This window comes from Suricata suricatta, chromosome 9 (genome assembly GCF_006229205.1).
Source record: "Suricata suricatta isolate VVHF042 chromosome 9, meerkat_22Aug2017_6uvM2_HiC, whole genome shotgun sequence".
NCBI lineage: Eukaryota > Metazoa > Chordata > Mammalia > Carnivora > Herpestidae > Suricata > Suricata suricatta.
The window spans coordinates 30,479,571-30,503,779 of record NC_043708.1 but is presented as its reverse complement, the minus strand read 5'-3'; the positions used below and the strand labels follow the sequence as shown (position 1 = coordinate 30,503,779).

Here is a 24,209-nt window from a genome sequence, read left to right as displayed (position 1 = left end):
ATAAATACTTTAATGTGCCTAATTATGTAATCGTACACTTAGCTCCTCTGTGTACAGACACATGGTTTTATGGATTTTTATCCCCCCTTTTCATACATGAAACATCTTGCCTGCATTTTGGTTGGTATGGTGGAGCCAGATTCCTCCATGCATCAGGGCCAGAACGAGGAGGATCAGAGGCAGTTTGTGATTTTCCTCTGATTATGATCTACCCCCTGCCCGCCCCCTCATTGACCCATTGACCCTTTTATGGACAAGTCCTTTATCTCTCAAATAATTAGCATCTCAATGGTTTCCTAGCAAAGTCAAGGTAATTTAAATAAAATTGAACTTTATAATACCATATCTTTCAGTTAATTTGCAGGCACCATCTTCCAAAATGTGTTGTTCGGTTTCCCAGTCCCTGTTCCAGGCAGGCCTAGGGCATCAGCCTGAACTGGAGAGCTCCTGCATGCAGGCACAATGGAACCCATTGATTTCCAGCACACAGCTTGTGCAAAGGGGTCCCGTAACCCCAGCTGTTAGAACCAGGACCTGGGAGCAGCTGCTTTATGAGATCCAGTCCTCCAGGGATAGGCCATCTGCTGCTGTGTCAGTGAACCCTGGGAAAGAAATTGACCACAGGACATCTTTGTGTTCCTTTTTTCTGCTCCAATCCCTTCTGTTCTTTCCTGGCCCCCCTCATCTAGGCAAACCTAAGAAGCATGATGAATCTGCACTGGAAAACTCACATGGTTTTCCTTTCTGTCCTTCCCCTGTCCCCACTCCATCACACCAGCATACCCTGCTCTGTTGAAAAATAGTTTCCAGAATAGGCAAGCATATTTATGTAACTGGCTTCTTCTGCTGGATTAGTTCTAGAGAGCAGACTTTTGTTTTATTATTAGCAACATGACTGCATTTTAGAACTGGAAGGGTCCTTAAAATCTCATTTTAGTGAAGAAGAACCCAATATTTTTCATTCCTCAGCCCTGGTTTTCTAAATTTCCAGCTATCTCCTGTTAAACGTGGAATCCTTTGCTGCTTTCCATCTACAGAGCACCTCTTCTTGCTTCTCTGCCTTTCCTGGTGCCCTCATCCCTCCCTTGAAAGTTCTTCCTATCCTCCTTTATTCCACGGTCACAATCCTGCTTCCCCCAAAAGATCAGAGTTCTAATACCATTTCTTCTGATCTCTTCTTCATTGGATTCGTCCTGCTTCAGAACTTAACTGTTGTAGGCCATGTTCATTTCTAATGTGTGTCCTTTATGGTTACTTACTAGGCAGTAAGCTCTCAGAGAGTAAGGCCTATGTCTTTTTCATCTTTCCACCTTCCTTCTCCCATTGCCTGCACAGTGCTTTTGGAACTTAGTAAAAACTTGAAAGAGTAAATGGATACACATAATCCTTACGTGAACTCTAGGAGATAAACAGTAAATATTACTATTATTATAATCTGGTTAGGGCTCCTTCTCTGTATCCCCAAAGAGTCTGAAGTCTCTTCAGGGACAGAACCACGTATTATTTATTCTTAAATTTCTAACACCAACCTGGCACATTTGCAGGTAGATGTTTAATAGATATATGTTAAATTAATGAAGTAATTCTTACCAGGAAAGTGAAACCCAGGGAGATTAAGAATCAACACTTAAGAGGGGGCAGCTGGGTAGCTCAGTCTTAAGTTAAGCATCTGACTTCGGTTTGGGTCAGGATCTCATAGTCCCTGGGTTCATGCCCTGTGGTGGGCTCTGTACTGACAGGTCAGAGCCTGGAGCCCGCTTCCAATTGTCTCTCCCTCGATCTCTGCCCCTCCCCCACTCACAGTCTGCCTCCCCCTCTCTCTCAAAAATAAACAAACATTAAACATTTTTTAAAAATACAATCAACAGTTACAAATGTTTTTCACTCTCTTCTCCGTGAAACGTATTAAACTTGTGTTTTGGAAGACAAAAAGTTAAAAGGTAGTTCTATTCACCTGTGTGGCATCTGGACATAGTTATTTGCTGACACACAGAATGGGTGAGGCTGCAACAGGCAATATCTTCTGACCAGGAATCTCGGACTGGTCAGTCAGAACGTGGCTTGGCAGATTCATGGGTCCAAAGACCAGAACAAGCTGGGGAAGACGCAGAGGCCTCAGCGTCCTTAATAAAAGCACAGTTGAGACTCTAGTCCTGACTCTGACCTGGTCTGGGCCCAGACTTCCCCAGTCTGTTTCGAGGTTGCTCTGTTTAACGATGAAGCACTATGCTAGAGCCAGGCTGGTAAATATAGAGGCTAAACCAGAGGGGAGGCAAGTCCCAGTCTGTGGAAAATCACCTTGAGGGCCACGAGCCCTGCTTGGGGCCTCACAATGGGTTTTAGTGGATTCCTGTTGTTCTTAATTTTTTTTTTTTACATTTATTCATTTTTTGAGAGAGAGAGAGACAGAAAGAGACAGAGCACAAGCTGGAGCAGGATAGAGAGAGAGAGGGAGACAACAGAATCCGAAGCAGGCTGCAGGCTCTGAGCTGTCAGCACAGAGCGCGACACGGGGCTCAAACCCACAAACTGCAAGATAGTGATCTGAGCCAAAGTCAGACACTCAACCAACTGAGCCACCCAGGTTCCCTGTTGTTTTTAAAGTTTCTTAAAAGAGGCTTAAGTATGGCCTCCTCAGAGAAAAGCAAGTGGGAGGGTTTCACCTCCTCTGCCTGGGAGGCGGAAGGGAGTGCCCTGTGACAGACAACCACTTGATTGACCTCTGTAGTTCCATCTCCTCCAGAACTTTAAATGTTGAAAAGTGAGGAAGAACAAAAAAATCCCTTGGGCGAATCTGACTCCTCCTTATCCTTGATCAGCTGATGGTAGCACAGGGTGATAAGTTCTCTTTCTAGGAGGTACAAAAGAAATCAAGAAGGCCTGACAAACTGCTTTTCCTGTGGTGGCCGTGTGAGACAGAGCAGTTTAAGATTAAGGGTTTCGAGAAAGAGCATCCCATCCCCCACAAGACAGAGGAGGAAGAGGATCAGATCAGTGGACTTTGTACCTGTGGATTCCCATCTACCTATGGCCTTTTGTCACTGTGTTCCTTCTAACTGTTGGCTCAAGGTTGTAAGAGCTTCATTCCCCCTAAAAAACAAACAAACCCCTTTCTTTTTCCTTTTTTATTTCCTATCCCTGTCTCATGGTAGAGTCAGGCCCAACTTGAGCCCCCACAGAATGTACGGGGCTCACTTCATGGCACGCGTTTGTTAACCTTAAAAATAAAAGTCAGTTATTTTACCAATAAAAAATTACAATTTGGGACATGCAAATTATGCATGTAAACTATGATAAAACCACAGTTAGACAAGCCTAACAAAGGAGAGGAACATTATTTTAATTTTATGGAGGAGAAGGAGGAAGTTGGGAGGGCTTTTTATTTTTCATTTTAATGTTTTATCTATCTATTTATTTACTTATTTATTGGGGGGGGGAGAGAGAGAGACAGACAGACAGACAGACAGACAGACAGACATGAGTGAAGGAGGAGCAGAAAGAGAGGGAGACACAGAATCCAAAGCAGCCTCCAGGCTCTGAGCTGTCAGCAAGAGCCTGAAGCAGGGCTTGACCTCACGAACCAAACCAAGAGATCATGACCTGAGCCGAAGTCCCCACTTAACTGACTCAGCCACCCAGGCATCCCTGGAAGAGGCTGTTTTGAATGAAGTGCACTGGAGAAAAGTTAAGTTCTGGGTGATGACGATTTCTCACTGGCTGAGTTACAGGGGTAATCAGTTTCTTGCAGGAGATGCAATGTGCATTTTTCCCTGTTGGGACCTGCCATTGATGATTCTCTCCACTGAGATGTTCTGTTGGGGGTCTGTGATTGACCGTTCTTCCTGTAACGCACATGGTAGGGCTCTCCCTTCCATCCTCCGCTTCTAGCATCCTGAGTGTACCTTAGTGAGGCTTCTCTTAATTAACTTTCACACCTCAGACTCACAGTCTGTTACACCTTGTGTATCACAAGGAGACCCAGTCACATCTTTCTTCAGAAAGACCATTTAGATCTTTACCCCTCAATTACTGGTGATTGTTTTCCAAGGAATTGTGGTGTTTTGGTGGACTTAGGCCATCACCTCAGCTGATCTCTGCCACCTTCCATAGCTGGAAGTTGACACTGATTATTTCCTTGCAGTTTTGCAGTTGGGTAGGGCCTCAGTGAGTGGCAGTGTCCCATTGAGCACCTAGGAGAAGAACATTGCCTGACTACTGTTCGAGGCTTATTATTTGGGGCTTGGGCAGAGATACCCCAGTGACCCTGTGTGTCCTGGGAGCTGGCAGAAAGTCCACTGCCTAACTCTAGGTCACATTCCCATTTTGCATTTAGTGACAACCTCCTTTCACACATCCCTCTAGGTAGATTTGCAGCCTTAGCTGAAAATGCCCTCATACCTTCTCCTCTTGCAGCTTTGGTATCTGTGGTCCCTAAAAAGCTTCATTGTTTGTCCTACTCAGAGATTAGTGAAGGAAACGGTTTTGCCTTTCCCCCCACTGCTCTGGGAAAATGTGGGCTCACTGGAGATACGAGCTGAGACCTTTGGGCACAGGGAAACTCACCAGTCCACATTCGTCTCCAGACACGAATCGCTGCAACTTTTGTTAGAGGTATCCCACCCTAAGTAATACTTTTGTAGGGCTTGGGGTAAATTTTTCCCACTGGCCTCTGTAATCAGGGAGCTTCTCTGTAAGAGGGAGAACGACAAACCAGAGTTTGGAATCCAGACTCTTAATGCTTAGTAGCTATGTAATCTCAGACCATTACTAAATTTTTCAAAGCTTCAGTTTCTTCATCTCAGCAAACTGAGCATTCTACCTCTTTCCTGGTAGAGTTAAATAGGTGGGATAGAGTTAGTAAGAATTAAATAGAATTGAATAGGATGGCAGCTTTAAAGTGCCCAGGGTGGTGCCTGGTGATACATGTTAATTCTTTTCTACCCTGTAGGACAGCAGAAATCATTAAATTTCTTATAATTTAAGTTTGTGTTTCTTGGGAGGCCTACTGTGTGTGCTTGGCACTGGCCTTGGCATTAGGAGTTACCAGCAGAGTGTGAAATGAAACCATAGCTCTGATCTTTGTGCCCGAGTCCAAGCCAGACTGCTGATTATCCCTTGCTTATCAGTTCCCCTTCTGGAGCTGGACAGTGCCTTAGGCTGCAGGCTGGGGCCTTCCTCCAGAGGACAGGCATGCAGACTTCTTGGAGGGGGGGAATCCTGAGCGGGGAGAGGGGGAGGGAGCAGACATATGTGCAGTTCAGTTAGGTGACAGGGGAAGGAGGTGAGACCGGGAAGTAGTGGTTGCTGAAAAAGAGAAAAATAAACATCATCTACTTTCCCTTAACTCTTTCACTACCACTACCAAGGAGTCCATAGTGACATTTGGTCCTGCACATGGAGTGGCTTGGCTCCTAGCTCCGGTGTTGTCTCACTTTCTGTGGGCTGTGCTGTGGAGATCACCGCACTGGGTGGGGGAGTTCAGACACCAAGTGGCCCAGGCCTGGGGGGAGTGGGACAAAGGCTAGTGGTCTTCCTGGCCGCCCTCCTTTTAGCTGTCATGACAGGAGATGGGGGGGGCACAACCATAGCTAGCAGCCTGTTCCCCTGGGTCCCTGAGCTTCGAGAACAGGAGGAGGTGAAAGGGTAACAGGCCATATGGAGGCCATTTGTCAGTCAAGAGCAGCCGGTGGGGAAGGCAAAGAAAGACCCCCGAAGTGCTCGTGGTGCTCTGCTCTCTGCCTGTGCTCTCTCCAGATAACCGGACAGTCCCGAAACAGCCTTCTGATCTTTGCTAAAGCCTCTGCTCTTCCGAATTCTGAACACCGGAGGTCAAGGTCTGATTAGCTATGTGAGAACAGGGTACAGTCAGTGCCTCACGTGTGCCAGTCATCATGCCGGCATCTGTTAGGTGAGCAGTTCTCTCCCTCCAAAACACTACTGGGAGGTGCATACGCCTATCAGGGACGAAGGCTCAAAACAGTTCAGGCGTTTGACAGGGTTACAGATTGGGCCCCTGGGTCAAACAAACCTAGATTCATCTGGCTGACCTGTCGTGGCCCTGATCCTGTTAGGTTGGGATTATGTTTTCACGGCCTACACCAGATTTAGAGAGCATGGGAGGCACCATGCAGAGGGCTCCTCTTTGCTGTTATCTGTTCTTGCCTCATGTCAGATCAGAAACCACATGGCCCTTTGCAATTAAAAACATGACAGAGCCTTGAAACGTGGGCAGAATTTTGCAAGTCAGCGCAGTTTCCTACTGAGCATCTACGATCTGCCAGATTCTCTGCCAAGATCTGGGGATACAAAAATGGGCGGAACAAATGCTCGCCCCACAGCCTAGGGGGCGAGTGGGTGGGTGGGGGAAGGACTGACCTGTGAGAGAGTAATTGTTGCAGAGACAACAAAGTGGTGATAGTTTATAGAAAGAATGAAGATGTTATGGGAACACAGAGGAGGAATAATAAAGCTCCCGTTTATTGAACATTGAGTGTGTGACAGACCCAGTGCCAGGCGCTTTACCTGTGTAGTTGTGATGAATCCCCTCAGCCACCCCGTGAGGTGGACACCTGTACTTTAGGATCCATATTTTACGAGCAAGGGAGCTGAGGAATGGGAAGATGTGCCCGAGCCCACACGCTGGGTAGCCGCCGGGAGTGTGACTGGTGCTCTTACTCTAGTCCCATGCTGACAGGTGCTTCCCTGTGCTGCTCTGTTCCCCCTGGCAGTGCCCTTTGGAATGGCTTCCTAGAGCGGGTGACCTTCGAACTGAATCTGGAGTGAAGTGATGGGGTGGCATTCCAGCTGACCCGTGTGCTTTCAGATCAGGGTTTCCAGGAGACAAACAGCACTACTTCTTTTGAAATGACTGAGGGTTTGCTGCTGCCCCCAAGTTACAGGAAGTAACCTGCAGCGGGTGGCAGTGAAGAAAAACTGTCCTCATGGGCTCTGAAGCTGCAGGCTGGCATTTCCCCTTTCCTGTGAGGTGTAGAGAGTGAAGGAGGGAGGGACCCCCACCCAAGATAAGACTGATAGGCTCTGAAGCCAGACCCACTTGTGAGTTACCAGTCTCCCGGAGCAGGGCCTCCCCTAGGCCTCTGTGCAGTGGGGGTGGGGTGCGGTATGGGAGGAATGGGGGTGGGGGCAGCCTGAGCCATGGGCGGGTTCCCCCTCTTCTCCTCCACCCCAACCTCGGGGCCGCACCCTGGGAAAGGCCTGAGCTGTGGCAGGCTGGCCCTCCCCCAGCTCGTGGGAAGTTCTCATGAGAAAAGGGATCCTGGCTGGACAATGGCTTCCTGTCTGACTGCTGTGAAGGTTTGTCTTAGAAGAGAGGAAGGCTACAAATGGCATGAGAGATTGTCTCTTCCCTTTCTCTGCTGCCTGTTTTAGACTTCTCACTATTTGAGTGGGGGATCAGGAAGTCAGGAAGGCAGAAAGCCAGGGAGAGCCGTGGACAGAAGCAGTCCTTGGGTAGCTCTTGAGTAAGTGAACTCCCGCCAGTTTCCCTGTTGCCACTACACACCCAAGGTAGGAAACTGCTTAGATGGATGCAGGAGCTGCTGCGCAGACAGGATGCTGTCCTCAGGCCTCTCTTGCCTTGTTCTCAATTTAAAGCCTCCATGGCTCCATTATAGGACTTTGATGAAGGAACCTTGAGTAGGTGGTGAAGCCAGCAATGCACCCAACTTAATACAAATTTGCAGATGTCAGAAGAGACCTCAGAGGTCATCTGGTTCAGTGGCATCATGTCCTGGAACTGAGGCTGAGAGAGACCACTGTCAATAGGCAGTACCTTTTGTCTTTGTCACTGGCCTCCCATTTCAGGATGTGGACATGGGAGAGAAACTGGGCCCGGAGACCCTCTGTTACTGCCCAGTGGCACGGGGAGGGAAGTCAGCCTTCCTGGGTTTACGTCTGACTCTGCCTCTTTTCTGCTAGGTGACCTTGAGCCAGGTTTTGAACGTCTCTCCTCAACTTGCCCATCTGTATAATGTTGTAATAATAGGTTTCTTACAAGGTCTTTGTGCAACTGAAATGAGTTACACATGTAAAGTGCTTGGACTAGTACTTGGCATTTATAGTAGATAAATATAAGCTGAGATTTTTAAAGGAGACTTCAGAAAAAAACTTAGCTCTATAGTCAGATGTGATCATTCCCCGTACCCCTGCCTCTTTGCATTTGTCTGGAGTGCCCAGTCCCAACTTTCCTGGGAGGTTTTTGTGAGGAGAATCACCTTCTCTTTGAGCCTTTTCACACGATAGTATCACTTTTCCTTTCACACGTAGAGTAGCTAGATGCTCCAGAAGCTCCAGGCCCAGCATATTGGGTGAACGCAGGATGGAGCCTCGTGGCCTGCCCTCCTCTGCAGGCCCACGTCAACTCAGTGGTCAAGCCTGCGGCCCGAGAACCAGAGTGCCTGCTGAATCCAGCATCGTTATTTACAGAGGCATGTTTTGGGACAAATTACTCAACTCAGCTGAGCCTCGTTCTTAGGAGAAAATACAGTACCTGCTTCATGTAAAAAGAAAACTTGCAAGAGTGCCTGGCACGTGCAGTAATCTCTTTGCAGTAATTATTACTTACCTTGTTTTGCGTCCAAAGAAACGAAAACCCGAGACTGCACATTTGAATACCCTTTTTGTCAGTTCTTACCTTGCTTTTTTCTCTGGCTCTGCTCCTAACAAACTGTTGAGGGCTAGAAGTAGAAATTGGACCTTCACATGTCTAGAAGGGATTTTGAAAGCAAACACATAAAGAGTACCCTTTAAAACAACCTGCAGAGCGGGGGATGGGGAGTGCCTGGGTGGCTCAGTCAGTTGAGTGTCTGACTTCAGCTCAGGTCGTGATCTCATGGTTTGTGGGTTCGAGGCCCCCATTGGGCTCTGTGCTGACAGCTCGGAGCCTGGAGCCTGCTTCAGATTCTGTGTTTCCCTCTTTTGTCTCTGCCCCTCCCCTGATGACACTCTGTCATTGTCTCAAAAATAAATAAACATTAACCACAACAACAACAAAACTGGCCAGGCCCCTCAGTGCTAGTGCTACCTTCCTCCGCATCTGCTGCTTCACCTCTGACCTCATGCCCCTATGGTGTGGTTCTGAACCCTTTCCACTGCTTTCAGTTCACCTCTGACTCTCAGACACGGACTCTTCTCCATGGTCTGTGCTGTCAAGTACAGTGGGTCCAAGTCCCATGTGGGTTCTGAGAACCTGAAGTGTGGCTAGTTTGACTTGAGATGTGCTGACCTACTATGAAAAAAAAATTAGGCGTCTCATTAATAAATTTATGTACTGATTACATGTTGAAATGTAATCAGTAGATTTTTACATAAATTAGGTTAAATAAAGTACGTTATTAAAATTAATTTCATGTGTTTCCTTTCACTTTTTCAATGTGGCTACTAGAAAGTTTTAAATTACCTATTTTGGGGCACATGGGTGGCTCGGTTAAGCATCCGACTTCAGCTTAGGTCATGATCTTAGAGTTCATGGGTTCGAGCCCTGCATCAGGCTCTGCTGACAGCTCAGAATCAGGAGACTGTTTCAGATTCTGTCTCCCCCTCTCTGTGCCCCACCCTTCTTCATCCTCTGTCTCTCTCAAAAGTAAACATTTTTAAAAATTACAAAATTACCTGTGTGGCTGCATTATATTTCTGTTGGACATTGTTGCGTTTGGTGTGTGATGTCCATCCATTCCTTCCTCCCTCCTTCCCCTCCTTCTTTTTCCTATCCTATTTCTCTTCTTTGCCCCGGGTTCTTACCATCTGCTGGTTGCCAGCAGGGCTCAGATGAATAAGAGGTCTCTGACAAGAAGGACAGCCCAGGCTAATAGAAAAGTTCACCTTTTAATACTTCCTTCTTTGATTTATATTAGAGTTGGCTATGTGTGAGACTGTCCTCTCTAAATTGTAGTCTCTTTGAAGGCACAGTCTTGTCACGTTTACATTTATGGGCCTCCTAGAGCAGCCTGTGGGGGCGATGGGGGCTCCGAGTTACAACTAAATAGAGACACCTACATTACTGCCTCCGTTGTGTCCCTGAGTATTATTACGACTATTGTGTGGTATGCTAGGTTTAGTTGGGGAGCCTTTTTCTTCTCCCCTTAATTCCCAGGAAAGCTTTTCTCCAGCCATCCTTTCTTTGGATGCTTTGATTTAAGCACCTACTTCTCTGTGCTTAAGGTTATGTTCTGAATGTTACTGCCCTGATTTTAGTCTGAAACTACATTATTTCAGACCTGTGCATGAATACTGACCAATTTCTTAAGCCCTTGGTCACAGTGTTTTGGAGTATAGCGTTTTCTTGATAACTGACGTCAGCCAGAAATCTCTTTTGTTGGGTCTGTTTTTTTTTTTTAATGCATCAGGTATTTATTTAAACGTCTGTTTCCCTCACACTCAGCTTCACACTCCCAACACCGCATACCTCATTTTGAAGGGGTTCAAGTGTCCAAGTTTGTTACATTGAACAGTTTGATCCAGGACCCTTTCCTGGAGCTCATTTTGGTTTGTTGGTTACGGAATCTTATAAGATTTGTTTTGTTTATTGCCTCTTCCTTATAAAAGGCTGGTCCCCAGGACACAAAAGCAAAGCCCATTTAAGGGCTGATCAAGGGCTCTTGTTTTCTACTGAGGGTTTTCGGCCGCAGTGACTTGGAGGTGGAAGGATCAGCCAGCTTGTTTTGCATTGACTCCTTCTGCATCCTCCCCAGCTGGTTGGATGGCCGTTCTCTGCGGCCCCTAAAGAATTACTTTGCTGTTTCCTGTGCTCACTGGAGGCCTAAATGGTGGTAGGAGATAATGGAAAACAGAGAAGGAAGCTAAGGAGAATTAATTGATTTTTTTTCCTCTGTAAAATTTCTATCTTCTGGTCTTCTCCCTCTCTTTAAAATTATGCAGCTTTGCCAAGTCAGCAGATGGGTTCATTGTCTTCTTGAGGTTTAGGACAGAGCTCACAACTCCTCTGAGAACCTTGGGTTTTCAGAGGAGAGCCTGTGGCACAGATTAAGTTAGCCTCTTGCTCAGGAGGGTGGCTTCCAGAAGCCTCTGGATGATTATTTGCTCTTCCTGATGTTCTTCCATTTCTTGTTAACCCAGGCATCACTGAGAGGGTCCTCTGGAACACCTGCTCTTTGCCAAACTCTCCCACTCTGCTGATTGCCTGAGCAAGAGGGCCATATTTTTCCTTATGTTCTTGGTGTCTTAAAATGACCTTGTGCCCCCCACCCCTTCCACCCCCTTTTTTTAAACAACAACAACAACAACAACAACAACAACAACAACCTCTATAGCCTCCTTACTTCCCTGGACCTGGGGCAGCAGTCTCTGCAATGCTGAGCCAGATGTATTTAGCTTGTTTCCTTTGACCTTCACAGATAATATAAAAGAACCTGTGTGCATGTATTTGACCATTTTAGGGTTGCTGTACTGTTGCCAAATTTTAAGCCTTTCTCCAATTCTGTCCATCTTGTCCATTACAGGATTCAGTTCCTCTTGTAATTGTGCCCTTCTCAAGACTCCTCAGAAGTGTCCCTTGTCCTTTACAAAACCCTCCTGTTCAGTCCAGGCCTTCTACAAGATGGTTTCATTGCCTGTCACTCCCCCCCGCCCCTCCCCCGCCCCCAAATTATCCTTATGCTATGTGATCTCAGAGGTTCTCTAGGTGTGGGCTTTCGGGGCAGGAATACCGGCAGCAGGAGTGGGTGTAGAACCCCCAGCAATTCCTCTGAGACCCATCTTCCCCAGCACGTTGGACCCGTGAGTGGGTCCTGCCTGTTTTTGGGAGCTTCCTGGGGTGCTCAACATTAATCATGCCAAGGAAATGACCTGATTAGCCACAGTGCTAGGAGAGCCAGGGGGTCTGTGGCAGCCTTGTCGTCCTGAACAAAAGAGGGGAAATGTGAAGAGTAAAGCGGTTTACAGAGGCTCCTTTGGAAATCCAGCCGGACAGCATTTTGAACTAGTTGGCCAGAGTTGCAGGAGGCACCAGAAGGAGTGTGGTGGGTCTGTCCCCTTTCTGTTCAAGACTTTGGGTGAGGTGGGTGGCGTGGGAAGACTCTGGAGAAGGTGTGTCTCTGGAGGGCCCTGGGGCACTTATTTGAGGGCAGCTACTAGTTTCAGAGAAGCTGTCCAGACCTCTTCTGTGGATCCCTGTGGCACCCACCCTGGCGTTGTCTTCTCATCAGTCTTTACCGATGAGTCTTTTCTCCTCACCTCAGCAGTACACAGCTTGAAAGCAGGGGGCCATCATCGTTTTTTCGATGTGACTCACCGCCCAGCCTGGCTGCCAGTAGCTTGCTTACTAGTAATTTGTAGGTTGAGGGGAAGTGGTATTTGATAAGAGGCTGTAAGGGCATCTCTGCAGGGGAGCAGTGGGCAGTCTTGGGAGTGGGAGAGGGGATGGTCAGGCTCCCATTCTGTTGGAGGAAATGGAAAAAAAAAACCAAGTTCTTATTTTCATACTGATGTTCTTGTGATAGTCAGGATAGGGGCAGGATATTTGTCAGCAAAATCAAACGTCCTTTGGAAATTTCTCTTTCTTGTATTAGTAAGGCTTTTGGAAAGTTGAAGTTCATGGTACCTGGCCATCCTGCCAGCATGTCTTCTCCCTCAGCCTAGACTTCCAAACAGAATTTCCTTTAGTGCCCTGCCTTGTATCTCCTGTTATGGCCAGGCACACCCCACAGTTCACTGCCTGACTTTTAACTCTGCAGCATGTGGCCAGGATTGGAGGGGCAGTCGTGGAATCAGAGGTCATCCTTCTCGTGCTGCTTAGACCTTCTTGCTCCTCTGATTCACCGCTACAACAACTCTACACCAGAGTTCCCACCGCATTTGGGCTCTGTTTGCCTACCTGACTTGTTTGAAAGGGAGGTGACCTGGAGATGCACACTTCTTAAAGGCCCCCTGAGTTCTTGGGGTAGAAGCAGTGTCTCCTGGTGGAAAGAGCACAGGTTTTAGAGTCAGAAGACTCGATTCTCCTCCCCGGTCTGCCCTTTACACTGCCTTACACTTGGCTCGAAGTCGTTAACTTCTGTGGGCCAGTGTCCTCATCGACAAAGGGGAATAATGATACCTACGTCTTGGAGCTGTCAGAACAGAGAGATAGAAGGTGAAGATACTTTTAAAGCTAACTGGTCTTGCCTGAGTAGAAGCTGTGGGCTTTACTGTGGGATGGAGACCAGCCCTGGGGGGGGGTACTGCTCTAGTCAGGAGGGGGGACAGCACTGGGGGGGGCGTTGGGAGGGCCAAGACATCCATCAGAAGGCCACAAAGGCACATTTTTAGCACACCGTGGCGTCCTTTCTGGTATTTATATCAGAAACAGGGCTAAAATTTCCCCTACAAAAGTTGACAGTGTTTTACCACCTTTCACTCTGATTCATTGTGTTTCACTACATTTTATCAAAACCGTATGATGTGCTAGATCTCTGAGTTCACGACTGTCAGAGTCTGTCACTCCCTCAAGGGTGTGGTGCTCCCAAGCCACATGCAGAGCAAGAGGGGAAATGTTGCAAACAGCCAGGCTTTCCCTGCGGGCAGTGTGCTTCCCTCTGCCACTGGCAACCTGAATTTCCAGGGTTTGGCCAACAGCCTTTCTAAGGGAATGGCTCTCAGATCCTCCTGTGTTTTCTGTTGAGGCCTCCAGAACGGCCTTCCTCCGTGGCACGGGCAGGATCCCGCTGGGAAACCTCACTGCTGTACCATCTCTCTCTCTCTGTCTCTCTCTCTCTCTGTCTCTCTCTCTCTCTGTCTCTCTCTCTCTCTCTCTGTCTCTCTCTGTCTTTGCAGTGTGTTCCCTGCCCCCGGAGCCAGAGAATGGCGGCTATATCTGCCACCCCCGGCCCTGCAGAGACCCCCTGAACGCGGGCAGCGTCATTGAGTACCTGTGTGCCGAAGGCTACATGTTGAAGGGTGACTACAAGTACCTGACGTGTAAGAATGGAGAATGGAAACCAGCCATGGAGATTAGCTGCCGTCTCAATGAGGGTCAGTCTGGCAGATGTGAGAGTGGGGCTGTGGGGTTCTGCTTCCTTTAAGCTGATGGGAAGTGGCGCCCGCTTCCTCCAGAGCACCTGTGCTGCGGGGCAGTGTAGCTCCTTTGATGCCCCACGGCCTCCCTTCCTTTTGGATTTCATGTCTTTGTAAAAGACATTTGGGGTTGCTGGTGCGTGTCCCACTGCGTTTCAGCTGAGCCACCAAGGGGCTTGGTGGCTTTATCGAGGCATCTGTTCTGCTGTGTAAAGTCCCTTTGATGCTCAGGATCTCTTGTTTGCCCAGCCAAGTGCTGGTGACCTTTGACCGTGTTCTGCTAACACCTTCTGGAGTGTCTCTTTTATATTATTTTTCTTTGAATGGAAATGGACTGTTTGTTATAGAGCTACAGTCCAGCTGGACAGAAGACCTCTCCCCCATCCTGCCTCCTGTCACCCATGACAGGAAAATCCAACTGTCTGCAGGAAAGTATGTGTCCTTCGTGCCTCACACTCGGGCTCTAAGACCATGACACCCAGAGATGGATGGGGACCGGCCTGAGATTTACAAGTGAAGTTCAGGGTCTTAGGACAGGGGATTACAGCCCAGTTCTTATCAATTTTCCTGCCACATGGGGGGAAATGTGGGTGGGACCTAGGATGGTGGAAGGCCGTGTCCATGGAATGGTAGCAGTATCAACCTGCTACTGAGGACAGGTTCAGAAGTGGTTCATAAAGGTCAGGTCTCTAGGGCGATGTGAGGTGAGGTATGAGACGGAAGTCTGAGGTGCAGAGCATTTTAGATTCGAGAGCAGGACAGGGAAATGACCCCTTACCTTGTGTGTAAAAGCTACTCCATGCTTAGACTTCCAGAACGGCCATGGCGCCATGCAGGGGACCTTGGACAGGTCAGCTGTGGGGCTCACATGTTATGGTTCTGGGCACAACACGCTTCTGATGGTGGTTTATTTCTGTAGACAAAGACGCCCACACATCACTTGGGGTCCCCACGCTGTCCATAGTTGCTTCCACTGCCAGCTCCGTGGCACTCATCCTCCTCCTCGTGGTGCTGTTTGTGCTGCTGCAGCCGAAGCTGAAGTCATTCCATCACAGCAGGTGAGCCCCATGGCGGGGGCAGTGGGCATGGCCATGGGGCCTGGCCTCTGACCGCAGAGGGTGTGGGTGGGCCTGGCATCCTCTTCTGATGTGTCTGCCCAGGGAAGGGGAGGGCCCTGCCAGGTGTTCAACCCCTGGTGTGCCTGGCACTGTGCTTACCATTCTGCACATTAGCTTAATCCTAATAGGACCGTTGCAGAAAGGAAGCCGAGGCTCAGAGAGCTTAAGTCAAGGTTCTGACTCCTCTAGATGATGACCCCCTGGAGATTTGGACCCAGATTTGTGCAGCCCCCGAGCCTTATCAGTGGCCCACAGAGTGTGGTTCCAGCAGCATCACCTGGGGACTCATTAGGAATGAGAATTGTCAGGCCCCACCCCAGACCGTTGAATGAGAAACTCAGGCTGAGGCTCAGCCACTCGGTTTTAGTAGCCCTCCAGGGGATTGTGAGGCAGGCTCTGTTTGCCAGCCACTGCCCTGGCCCCCTGGTTCCCAGCCTGCCTGCACGTAGACACATCTGTAGGGAATTGAACTCAAGTACAACACCTAGGCCTCTATCTGCAGACATTCTGATTAATTTGTAGTGGGAGCCTAGCATTAGTGTTTTTTGTTTTGTTTTTTAAATTTTTTTTTTTTTTTGAGAGAGAGAGAAAACGAGCAGAGGAGGGGCAGAGAGAGGGGGAGACAGGATCCAAAGTGGGCTCTCTGCTGTCAGTATAGACGTGGGGCTTGAACCCATGAAACATGGGATCGTGACCTAAGCCGAAGTCGGCTGCTCACCAGACTGAGCCACCCGGGGGCCCCAAGCATTGGTATTTTTTAAAAAGCTTCCCCAGTGGTTCTAACGTGCGGCCAGGATGGCAACCACTGCGCTATACTGTGCTAGAAGCAGAGGAAGTGGGGTTTTTTGTCCGCCTTTGTCACTTTCCTTTTTCCAGTTGGGTGCACTACCCACAAGTCACCCCAGACTGGGTGGACGGGGCAGGGGAGGGCGGCAGTGGTGGGGGAGCGGCCCTGAGGGTTCCCCTTAGGGGAAACTTCTCCCCAGGGCTGTCAGAGCCCCCGCAGTTGCTTGGGTCACCCTGGCAGCTCCTCCCCGCAGACTGGTTTCATGTGCCCCCGCAGCCCTTCATCAGTCACTGTCGTCAGCCACAGGCACAGAGAACGAGCTGACTTGTGTTAAATAAAAGGCTTCCTGGTCTGGAATTTACAGACCAGGCTCAGGTTAAGTTTTCAGCTTTGTGTACTTGGCTGATTTTTCTTCTTTCTTCTTTCTATTTTGTTTTGTTTGGGGGAGTGCGCAGGTAGCAGCTTTTTTTTTCCTTAAGGTTGTAAAACAATTTGTAGAATAAAGAGGAACTTGAGGGGACTGTTTACTTGAAAGAATTGGCTGTTTCCACGTAAAGTCAAGCTGATCTGTTTGTTGTTTCATCCAAATCAGGGAGTATTTTCCCCTTATAGTTACCTAGTAAGTGTGTTAAAAGTAATCAGCTAATTTTGCGTGACTTGAGTGGAAGATTTTTTCTTTTAATATAGGCCCTGTTTAAATTTTGTACTTTTACACTCACTACTTTTTTTTTAATTAAAAAAAAAAGGGGGGTGTTAATGTATATTTACTTGTGAGAGAGCAGAAAGACAGAGTGTGAACAGGGGAGGGGCATAGAGAGAGGGAGACACAGAATCTGAAGCAGGCTCCAGGCTGTGAACTGTTAGCACACAGCCCAACGTGGGGCTTGAACTCACGAACTGTGAGATCATGACCAGAACCAAAGCCAGATGCTTAATCAACTGAGCCATCCAGGCGTCCCTTAATTTTTTTAAATGTTTATTTTTGAGAGAGAGAGACACACAGAGCATGAGCGGGGAGGAGTAGAGAGGGAGACACAGAATCTGAAGCAGGCTCCAGGCTGTGGGCTGTCAGCACAGAGCCCAGTGTGGGGCTTGAACCCACAAACCATGAGATCATGACCTGAGCCGAAGTCGGACATTTAACCGACTGAGTCACCCAAGCACCCCATGTATTATATTACTTTTTAAACAACAAAATGTATTTTGAATAACAAGCTAAGCACGTTCCAGAATGCACACTGCTTTCTATGTCACTTCGCCAGCAGTTCCCCTTCCGCCCAGCAGTCCTGAGTACCACCCTGTCATCCTCACAGTGCCTGTGCCATTCGAATTGGTAGCACAGATTTTTTCTGCAAGTACAGATGAGGAAATTAAGAACTGATAACAGTCTCGCAATAGCTATGTGGTCCAGTCTTGGAGCTTATATGTGTTCTGATGTGATTATGCTGTGTTCTGAGGAGGATACAACATCACAAACGATGCAGTTTCCAGGGAAAAATTGACCGGAGGCTTACAATTAAGTCCAGATTGTGGGCCATCCTACGAGACAACTAGCCTGGGTTCTAACAACAAGTGTCATTGTCCTGAAGGAAAATCTATCGTGGACTGCTCTAGAGGAAAGGAGGTGGAATAGGACTAAGCACAATGCATGATCCACAATTGGATCCTTGAAAATAAACAAGACAGCAGTCGAAATAGATACATTTTGAGGTATTTAGTAGGAAAATTTGAATGACAGTATTATACCATTGTTAAATTTCAAGGAGGTAATAATGTTACAGTTTTGTAGGAGAGGAGGTTCTTTGGAGGAGTGTGCTGCTGAATAATGTTTTGGTTAGCAAAAAATAACTTACTTTCAGAATGGCTTATGTAAGTTAGGATAGTGGTTACTTTTGGTGTGAGGAAGTAGGAAGTCATCGGGACAGGAACAAGAGTGTCTGGAGGTGCTGGCCACATGCTCTAGAGAGAGCATTTTTTTAATGTGTCTATCTATTTTTGAGAGAGAACACAGAGTACAATCAGGGGAGGGACAGAGAGAGAAGGAAACACTGAATCTGAAGCAGGCTCCAGACTCTGAGCTGTCTGCACAGAGCCTGATGCAGGGCTTGAACTCAGAGACTGTGAGATCATGACCTGAGCTGAAATCAGCCGCCTAACCGACTGAGCCACCCAGGTGCCTCCAGCATGCTCTGTCTCGACCTCCTTAGGGGTTGTACACCAGTTACCTTTGGGATAAAACAGCTGTATATTTTTGTTTTTTTGTTTTTTGTTTTTGTATGTGTTTGTGTTATAATTCACATATAATTTTTAAAAGTAAAAATAAAAAGCAGGTGGGGCGCCTATGTGGCTCAGTTATGCGTCCAGCTCTGGTTTCAGCTCAGGTCATAATCTCACAGGTTCGAGCCCCGTATCAGGCTCCACTCTGGCAATGTGGAGTCTGGTTGGGATTCTCTCTCCCACCCCCCCCCCCAACATGCTGTCTCTGTCTCTCTCAAAATAAATAAGCTTTAAAAAAATTAAATAAAGGACAAGTAAAGTAGCCGAGTCAAAGGAACAGAATTCTTCGGATTTTAACCCGTGTCCCAGGACCATAATGCTGCTTTTCCCTTTCTTTCTTTTTTTTTTTTTAAACAACTGCTGTATGGAAATTTAATTCACACACCACACAGTGTGCCCACCTAAAGTGTTCCAACCCTGTACTCACAGATACGCGCAGGAATTACCCTCTTACTTTCCTCTCCTCCCTGTGCTGCACGATGGCTTTATTTCTAGGTCTCTTGGTGCCTAGTCTTTGCACCATATGAGAGGGCTGGGAAGCTGGGTACTCAGCGGGTAAGAGCCCAGGAAGTGGGTTCACGTTGCAGCTTCCTCCCTCACCAGCTGCGTGACTGGGCAGGTACTCGACTAAGCCTCATCTGGGTTCTTGGTGACTCTGTTACCTGAAAGAGCTCAGGCGAGGGTTTGGTGGAATAAAGCACGTAGTGCTGTGCCTGGCACGTTGTAAGTGCTCAAAAATGCTTGGCATTGTTGGTATTTATTTATATGTGTATTTTAATTTTTCTTTTTTCTTTTCCTCCTCTGGATGCAGGCGCGACCAGGGGGTATCTGGCGACCAGGTTTCCATCATGGTGGATGGAGTCCAGGTTGCGCTGCCGTCCTACGAGGAAGCTGTATATGGCAGCTCCGGTCACTGTGTGCCACCTGCTGACCCAAGAGTGCAAATCGTGCTGTCGGAAGGCTCTGGGCCTGGTGGCAGGACCGGGCCACGGGAGCAGCAGCTACAGGACCAGGGGGCCTGTTCCTCTGCAGGCGGAGAGGAGGAGGCCCCAGGCCAGTCTGGACTGTGCGAAGCCTGGGGCTCTCAGGGCTCAGAGACTGTGGTGGTGCATCAGGCAACCACCTCTTCCTGGGTGGCCGGCTCAGGGAACAGCCGAGTGGCATACAAAGAAGCCCCAGATTCAGAGAACAGTGACATACAAAGCCTTTTATCCCTCACGTCGGAGGACTACACAGATGGTAGGTGGTCTGCGCTGATTGTGAATTATGAGCCGCTCAGGGGCCTTGCTGGGAGTGAGGAGGGACTGTGAGCCTCTCTAATAATTGGGTATTTGGAGACAGAGGAAGATAATACCTGGGGGATTAGCCTACAGAATAAGGTCTCGCCCTCAGCTCCCGGCAGGGCTTTGGGCTCTGTGTAGGAGACTTTTGACTATTGTGTGTGAATCTTCATAGTTTGGAGTTTCCAAAACTATTTGTGGCCACAGGGCTGTGCTAAATCAAAGAGAAGACAGCTGGCTGGAGGCGGCAGTAGGGTCTGTTCTCTGGTGATAATTTTTATGTTCCTGAAAGGACAGGAGTGAAGGAGAGGCATGGGGTCATATTGCAGAGAAAACTGGAGCCAGTCGTTCTTGCCAGGCACTCGGCAGTTTCATTCTCAACAGGAGTGTGCCAGTCCAGTGCTGGTTGGTTTCCTTGCACTATCTCAGCTGACCCTCACAGAGATCCTGAGAAGTAGATATTATTACCATCCCTATTTTACAGACCAGGATACTAAGGCCAGAGAAGGTGTCACTTGCCCATTGGTAAGTAGCTGGCTTGGGACTTGAAGCCAGATGGATCTGGCTCTGAAGCCTGTGTTTATAACCCCACAGTGCCACGCCCCCTCTCAGGTGACTCTGGGTTCTTGGTGGCTAGCCAGCCATAAAAGGAGTCTGCCAGCTCCTGACCTACCTCCCTCTGCTGGGGTCTGGAGAACTAAATGTTGGGATTGACTCTGTCACTTTAAAAAATATCTTTACATGAAATCCCAGTGCGGTTCAGGATGCAGGCTAAACCTAGGTGTTTCTGTTTTGACAGTGAGGTTTAGACAGTGAGATTTAGAGTATCTGAAAGCAAAGAACTTGGAAATTCAGATCACATTTAGGAATTTCCTGAATCAACAGCATGCCTTCTTTCCTCTTGGTGGGATATAGAGCTAGGAAGGGGCCGTTGCCTAATTGACCCATAGACAGCCAGCTGTGCATATTATATGTCTGTACATTTTTAAAATTTTTCTTTTAATGTTTGTTTATTTTTGAGAGACAGAGAGAGCATGCATGGGGGAGGGGCAGAGAGAGGGAGATACAGAATCTGAAGCAGCCTCCAGGCTCTGAGCTGTCAGCACAGAGCCCACCTCAGGGCTTGAACCCATGAACCACAAGATCATGACCTGAGCTGAAGTTGGACGCTTAACTGAGCCCCCCAGGTGCACCTATGTGTCTGTACATGTTGACACAGGCCCCAGGTGTACTTCTCAGCCCTTATCTTTGCTGAGGAGCCCTGATGGTGCCTTGCTTTGTTCCATTTATTGAACAAGCATTTTCGAGAACCCACCTGTGTCTGGTGCCAGTTAGGCCTCTGGGGTGAGGGAACATAATTTGAGTCATGCTGTCTGCCTGCACGGACAGGGATTGTCCATCAGCTGGGAAGATCGGGCCTGTATTCGAGAACTGATGGAACCAAGAGTTGTAGGGTCCACGTCAGAGTGAGGGGCACAGAAAACAAGAGCCATTGGTCATTGCAGACTGCCCGGGCTGTCTAAGGCTGACAGCACCGTAGGAAATCAGGACCGTGAGGCGTCCGTGTAACCCAGCGGACATGAAAGGAGACCCGAGACCCAGAGAGGGGAAGTGAGTTATTCAGTATCACACAGCTGGTGATTGGCTTTAAGGAGGACGTGGGACCCAAGCAGGGCCCAGCAGCCTCATAGGGTGAGATTAAGGATAGAAAGAGCAGCAACTAGAGCAGCAGAGTCGAGGCAGACGGGAGGTACAAGGTAGTGGGGCCAGAGGGGTCTGAATACTAAACATTCAAATTTTATCACACTGGTAGAGGGAGAGATGAGCAAAGAAGGCCTAAAGAAGGGGGCGACTCCTTTAGAAGGTAACAAGTGAGGCAGTTTGTTTCTTCAGACCAGGCCTGCATAGGAGCCCGGGGCAGGGGGGAGGGATCCGATGTGCTGCAGAGACCCAATGGGGTAACCATTACGCTTTCCTTCCTTCTCGCCCTGCAGACATCCCGCTGTTGAAAGAAGCATGAGCGCTTCCACGGGCCTCTCCTCTGCACCAGTCCTCTCTGCCCCTCTTCCCACTCCCTGTGGGTATGAGCACCCCATACTCCAGCCACCCTACCTGGATACCTGAGCTGCCACCTGTGTATCTGTGTATCTCTGTATCTCTGCGGGCCTGCAGGCCCACCTTGCTGGAAACTCAAGGATGATTCTCGCCATCTGCCTGCTGGACAGCTGGAGGAGCTGGCATTTTGCCTAGTCCAGCCTTCCCATCTGTGTTGGGGACGTGTTTGAATGTGCCGGACTGAGCTCTTCCTTTCCCTGAGCCCTCCGGGTCCCCTCCAGCCAGCTCTTTGGCAGCAGACCCCACCAGCCTGCGTGGGCCTGAGAGCGGCTGGGTTTACTCGTGCCTTCCCCCGCAGCCCATCCGACTCCCCTGTCATGCAGGCTTGTTGCTGTCCTACAGGCCTTAGTGGCTGCACTGCTGCCCTCTGCCACACAGAGGGCCGGGTCTGCGTCTGGCCTGTTGCCTTTAAGGGCTGGCACCACTGCCCTTAGCAGGAGCAGATCCAAAAGTGGCTCCAGTTAGGGCAAGAATGTGGGTCCCCGGGTCTGCCCTCGGTTGACACTGGTGGCAGATTTCTTTGGCTGAGGATGGAGGATGTGGAAAGTCATGCCAAAGCTGTCCCAGCACCGAGGTGTCCAGCTCGGAGGTTCTGGCTCCTGGCCCCATTGAGTTTCTGAGAAGCATAGAGAAGATCCTGAGGAGGGAAGGAAGGTGGCTGATTAATGATTGTCTTCCTAATATGCAAGTTCTCACTTCCTCCTTCCAGCACCGGCCCTCCTGGCCTTGGTTTTTCTGTTTCACTGGAATGGAAGGGGCAGTGCCCGGCTGCCTCCCAGGTTTGGTTCTTGGCAGCCGCAGCTTCCTTGCTGCTCACAGGGACCTGAGGTGAATCATCCCTGGGACAGGAGAGTGGCTGAGGTGCCACGAGAGGCCTGTGTGGCCGGTGGCATTTGGGGCATGTTGCCCCGTTTTGGGTTTGTGGTGACGGAAGGGAGCCCGAGAGGCACAGACTGAGTCCCCAGGCAGCTGCAGGCAGCTCCAGCCCTGGTCCTGAGGGTCCTCGTCACCACAGTCACGTGCCTTAGTAACTGTGCCCAGGAAGCGTGCTGCTGCTTGCTGCACCACCGCTTTTCCCTGCTTGTGTTTGCCCGTCCCCCTTCCTCGTGCCAGCCCGCGAGTCCCTGCTCTCCCCTGGCCCCCCTACCCCCCTTCCTTGTGCCAGGCCACCAGTCCCTGCTCTCCCCTGGCCCCCCTGCCCCCCTTCCTTGTGCCAGGCCGCCAGTCCCTGCTCTCCCCCTGCCCCCCTTCGTCATGCCAGCCTGCCAGTCCCTGCTCTCCCCCTGCCCCCCTTCCTTGTGCCAGGCCGCCAGTCCCTGCTCTCCCCCTGCCCCCGTCCTTATGCCAGCCCATCAGTCCCTGCCCTCCCCTGGCTCCCCTGCCCCCTTCCACGTGCTGGCCCACCAGCGTGTCCCTGGCACCTGTGGGGGAGGGGCCGACACTCCTGAACACCCCCTTGCTGGTCTGCGGTGGGTTAATGCTTGCGAGGCAGCCTGGCTTGGGTCCCTGGAGTTGGAGCAGGTGGGCACTGTGCTCCCGGATGCTTCTGCTGGGGGCTCTCGTTCTGCCACCTTGAATGCTGACTGGGGCCGGGGTGGCAGAGCTCAGCCAGGCTACTGCCATCCTCAGAAGATGTGGCATTAAGGAATGCTTGTTTCCGTTGTGTTTTTGAAGCACTGGGGCTGGGAGACTTGTAATTGACCCCACCTGCACCTCTGCTCCTCCCCCAGCTGCTGTGTTCTGGGTGGCAAAAACCATAAAGAACCTAGTCTGTTTTCAGTACCTAACCTAACAGGGTAGCTCCAGGCATGGTTGGCCAGGAAGATTAAGAACAATGGCCTCAGCCTCCTCACTCTCACATGCACTTTACCACCGCCCATTCCCGGCCTCCTGGCGCCACTGTAGTCTTCCTTTGCTCAGGGTAAGGGCAGTGCCTTCTGGGCCTGTGGGCACCCCCATGTCTCTCCCCTTCCCCGCCCAAGAGCCCTCATGGGCTGTGTGCAAAGCCTTGGCTGACGTGTTTCCATGTGGAGCAGGTGGATGAAGGTGCTGGAACACACAAGCCTCTGAGGGACATGCAGCAGACCAGGGGCCCTGTCCTTGCCTCCAAAGAGGCCATTACCAGAGACGTGCCTGTCAGCGGTTGCTGGCATGGGGCCCGTCTGGAGGGTGGGCTCCCTAGGGACCCTAGTTGCCTCATGACTCATGGGCTCTCCTTTATCCACAGGGGTGCCCTGTCTTCCAGAAAAGACAGCAGATACAAATGGCAACAGGGACAAATTGCAGGGGAGATCCAAAGTCTCACTGTTGGGCCTGCAGCCTGTATTCTAGTCTAGAATATTTTTTAAAATGAAAGATCTTACCCTTTTTTATATCATTACTCTGGATTTTTCCCTCTCTAAGAGAAACCTTTTTGGGGTTTATTCAGCCACATAGGTGACCAGCTTGCCCTTAAACAAAAAAGAAAAATGAGAAGCCTTTCTCCTGAAGCCTCCTTCCACCTTGCTTACCCTTAACACCACCCTGGGGATCACAAGCCCAGACTTGCCTACCTGGTAGGAAAGAAAGTCTGGATCCATGGGAACCCAGCATGTACACACCCTC

At 49.5% G+C, this 24,209-nt stretch overlaps 1 protein-coding gene across 1 annotated transcript in view; it reads left to right on the top strand.

Annotated features, from left to right (window-relative positions):
- Positions 1-23,977, top strand: part of SUSD6 (sushi domain containing 6) — a 52,599-nt gene extending 28,622 nt beyond the window's left edge. Inside the window, exons 3-6 of the mRNA XM_029951739.1 lie at positions 13,789-13,986; positions 14,948-15,086; positions 19,022-19,449; positions 21,485-23,977. Coding sequence (XP_029807599.1) covers positions 13,789-13,986; positions 14,948-15,086; positions 19,022-19,449; positions 21,485-21,510 — 791 coding nt within the window. The 3' untranslated portion in view covers positions 21,511-23,977. The remainder of the gene's footprint in view (positions 1-13,788; positions 13,987-14,947; positions 15,087-19,021; positions 19,450-21,484) is intronic.
- Positions 23,978-24,209: the final 232 nt, after the last annotated feature.